The sequence below is a fragment of the Triticum dicoccoides genome, chromosome 4A (genome assembly GCF_002162155.2).
Source record: "Triticum dicoccoides isolate Atlit2015 ecotype Zavitan chromosome 4A, WEW_v2.0, whole genome shotgun sequence".
Lineage (NCBI taxonomy): Eukaryota > Viridiplantae > Streptophyta > Magnoliopsida > Poales > Poaceae > Triticum > Triticum dicoccoides.
This window is the reverse complement of record NC_041386.1, coordinates 116063953-116067687: the sequence shown is the minus strand read 5'-3', so window position 1 is coordinate 116067687 and position 3735 is coordinate 116063953. Positions and strand designations below refer to the sequence as shown.

General features: G+C 60.1%; 1 protein-coding gene across 1 annotated transcript; it reads right to left on the bottom strand.

The window, feature by feature from the left end:
* Positions 1–233: 233 nt before the first annotated feature.
* On the bottom strand, positions 234–2800 carry LOC119285319 (ankyrin repeat-containing protein At5g02620-like). The gene is made up of 2 exons (XM_037564556.1): positions 1774–2800; positions 234–1648 (listed from the first exon to the last, which is right to left on the bottom strand). The coding sequence occupies exons 1-2, from the start codon at positions 2108–2110 to the stop codon at positions 363–365; spliced, it is 1623 nt and encodes a 540-aa protein (XP_037420453.1). The 5' UTR covers positions 2111–2800; the 3' UTR covers positions 234–362.
* Between the last annotated feature and the right edge of the window lie 935 nt (positions 2801–3735).

The window sequence follows — 3735 nt, the reverse complement described above, 5'->3', positions numbered from 1 at the left end:
ACCACCCGAGGCCGCCGCCTCGGCTCTAGAGCCCCCCGCGCGCGACGAAGCAGGCAGATCCTTGCCGCCACCTTCCTCGGCAGCCGCACGGCTTGCCGGCGACCCCCTCCGGTGGCGACGAGGTAGAGGGGAAAGGGAGGGGGCCCGGCGGCGGCTAGGGTTGGCGCTGCCCGAGTCGCCCCTGCGGGAGCGACGCGGAGGCAGAGGGGATCTCTAGTAATGCACACTAGTAATGCACAATGAGCTGAGCTACCGGATAAAAATGTCAGCCCGACTACAATCATCGCTACTCCTCGGGTCATCGTACGTGGTAAATCAAGTGCTGCAATCAATGTTGCACTAGGGCGTGGGGATGATCATGATCAGATGGCGTACATCTTCTTGAAGTCCTCGTCGACCCACTCGTGCTCCGACAGCCCAGACCCCGAGTGTGAGCGCGAGCGGCTCATCGAGGAGCGCTTGATGTTGCGCATGCGCTTGGCCTCGAGCCGGTGCGCGATGACCCAGTAGAGCATGGTGCCGATGGTGGTGACCAGGATGGTGGCGCCCATGATGGTGACCGCGACGGCCAGCCACTGCTCCGCGCGGCCGACGACGACGAACGACAGCGCCAGGAAGGCGACGCTGATGAGCACGCAGGCCACCCACATGAGCTTGTTGATCACCGCCATCATCTGCTTCTTGGCCTTCCGCTCGATCACCACCACCGACGTCTGCACCACCACCACCGCCAGCGAGATGAAGAGCGCCACCGAGTCGAACACGAAGAAGATGATGAAGGGGGTCTGGTGGGCGATGTTGGCCTCGCCCAGCTCCTGCCCCGGCCCCAGGCTGGCCGCGTCCACGTACTCGCCGGGCACCGTGAAGATGGCCGCGAACGCCACCGTCGCGATCAGCACCGCCACCACCGTGGTGGAGTTGATGGCGTTGTTCAGCCCTTCCTCGTGGAGCTTGTTGATGCGCTTCTGGATCCCCTGCATCCGCACCCGCGTCTGCCGCGTCTGCTCCAGCTGCGAGTGCACCTCGTGCTTGATGTCGCTCACCTGCTGCTTCAGCTCGCGCGCCGGGTTGCCGCCGCTCGTGGGGCTCAGGGCGCGGGCCGACTGCACGCCGTGCTCCGTCAGCACGCCGGCCACCTCGCCGTTGCCCATCTTCTCCGCCGTGTCCAGCGGCGTCTCGGCGGCCCGGTTGATCGCCTTGAGGTTCGTGTCCGGCAGCTCGAGCAGACGCTTGATGATCTGGTGCCGCGCCTTGCGGGAGGCGATGTGCAGCGCGGTGTTGCCCTTGTTGTCCGGGAGGTTGAGCAGCGAGGGGTCGGCGGCGAGGAGCGCGTCCACGAGGTCGAGGTTGGTGCCCTTGGCGGCCATGTGCAGCGCCGTCTGCCCCTTCTTGTCCACCCGGAGCGCGATGCTGGGCTCCGCCTCCAGCAGCGCGCGCACCACCTGCACGTGCCCGTTCCTCGCCGCCGAGTGCAGCGCCGTCTTGCCGTTGCTCCGCGCGATCAGCGCCAGGGTCCCGTCCACCTCCAGCAGCAGCCGCACCACCTCCATGTGGCCCTGCGTCGCCGCGGTGTTGAGCGCCGTCGTGTTGGACGCGTCCACCGTCATGGCCAGCTCCGGCAGCGCCTGCAGCAGCTCCTTCACCACCTCTGCACCATGCATGCAAGCAAGCAACATGAATCATTGTCTAAACCATGAAGATGGCGCGTGATGCGTGCGTGTGAGAGTGAGAGTGAGAGGACGAGAGGGGACTAGACGTAGACGATGGATGTACCTACATCCCCCTGCTTGGCGGCAATGTGGAGGGCGTCGTAGCCGCTGCGGGCCTTGATGCCGGCGGTGGCGACGTCGTGGTACTTGACCATCTCGTTGACCAGGGCCACGTAGCCGTACTCGGCGGCGACGAACAGCGGCGTCTCCCCGGACGTGTTCTGCTTGGACAGCAGCGCGCGCAGCTCCTCGGGCGACGCGCCGGACAGCGTCTCCTGCACGGCGACGAGCAGCCCGGCGCGCGCCGCCCCGTGCAGCGCCGTGTCGTCCCGCTTCCCGGTGAGCTGCTTGGTCATCTTCTTGCGGCGCGTCGCCGCCTGCGCCGCCCTGGCCGGGTCCATTGCCTCGGCCTGGCGGCAAAACCAGAGGCGCGTCACTCAAAACTTGCTAGCTAGCTAGCGGCAAGCCCTGCGAGAATGAGACGAGCACAACAGTCCATCAGAGGCACCCATAACACCATCAGCAGCCATTCGTCGTCCATTCCCTCCATTCCTTTTCGCCCACTTGCGCGAATTCACCTACCGAATTCCAAATTACGTACCCCTACCATTCCCACCCCATTAACCGCGGAGCCAAAATAAAATCTACGAAAAGGGAGTATGGAAGAGCAAAAGAGATAGGCGTGAACGAAAGTCGATGGAGAAGAAAAGCAAGTATGAACCAAACAATTGTAAAATGAGACCCAGCTAGGCAGTGCCATGCGAGTTGTGCTTGTGCGAGTGCCCTCCCCACCCCGTCAATTTAATTTGCTCACACACACAAAGGCGCCTCCATTCGCACACGTTGAAAATCAAACTAGGCATCTATCTACAGAAAAAGGAAGATCGCAATGCCAAATGCCCATTCTCTCTCTCTACTAAAACACAGGCTATACAATTGCAACCTCTTTCGTTCCCCACTGATTTGCCACCGCAAGCTTTGCGATAAAGAAGAGGCGACGAGCGACGCCACATAGGAAAGGAGCACAAAGGGGATCCATCAGCCCTAGGAATCACATGGTTGGAATCCAAACCCGCATTACAATATGGTAGAACCCCTAATTGGCACCGCGCGCCCACGAACGGGGATTGGATTGGATTGGGGCACACATGATCGGCGGACGTGCGTGCTGCTGGCAGGAGCAGGAAAAACATACCGGCGTGGCGAGCTCTGCGCCTCCATGTGAGCCATGGGACCCTCGCCCCGCCCCGACCGATCCGCACGTACCGGAGGCAGAGCGGATGATACGAAGGAGAGCTGGAGAGGAGACAAGGGCCGGATCGATTAGAAAACCTGCAACTGGATGATCAATGGATGGGCCGCCATGGAAATGGAATCATTTTTTGTGAAAATAATAATGATCAGAAACGTTTTTCCTCGGTTTTATGTGCCTATATTAAGACAACGACCACCAGGACTACTAGAAGAAGTGTGAGCTGCGAGGCAGTTGGTGGTGCATGGTTCGGCGACCGTCGATTCCCTTCTCGTTTTATGCTTCTTTTGTTCGTTTCTGTTGGTTTTCTTCCCTGCGCGTGTGTAGTGCAGTGTGTATGTGTGTCGTTTTACTTTAGTTCCCGGTTTGGTGATGACCGGGAGCTTTAAGAATGAATCGGATCGAGGGAGAAAGATGTGGTCGTTGACCGTTGACGCAGCAGCAGTGCAGCCTCATCCGGTGACGCTGACAGGTCCGTGCGCCGCGGTCTCCGTGCGGGCATGGCAACGTATCATCGGCCGTGATTAGGACGAGATATGATCCAACGTGATGCTTGGCGTTATTTTGTTGACATGTTGCCGCTAGCGGTAGGAGCACACCCCACACGCCAGCATGACAACTTCCCTGGACGTCATCATCTGCCTCGTTGGTGATCAGGATTAGGGCACGCAGAGTTGCGGGAGAGATGGTTAAACAGAGGGGAGTGATCCCTCCAACTGGCGTGAGCACAAAATAGGACGCGAGAAAGATGTATTGTTGTCATTTTCTCTCTCT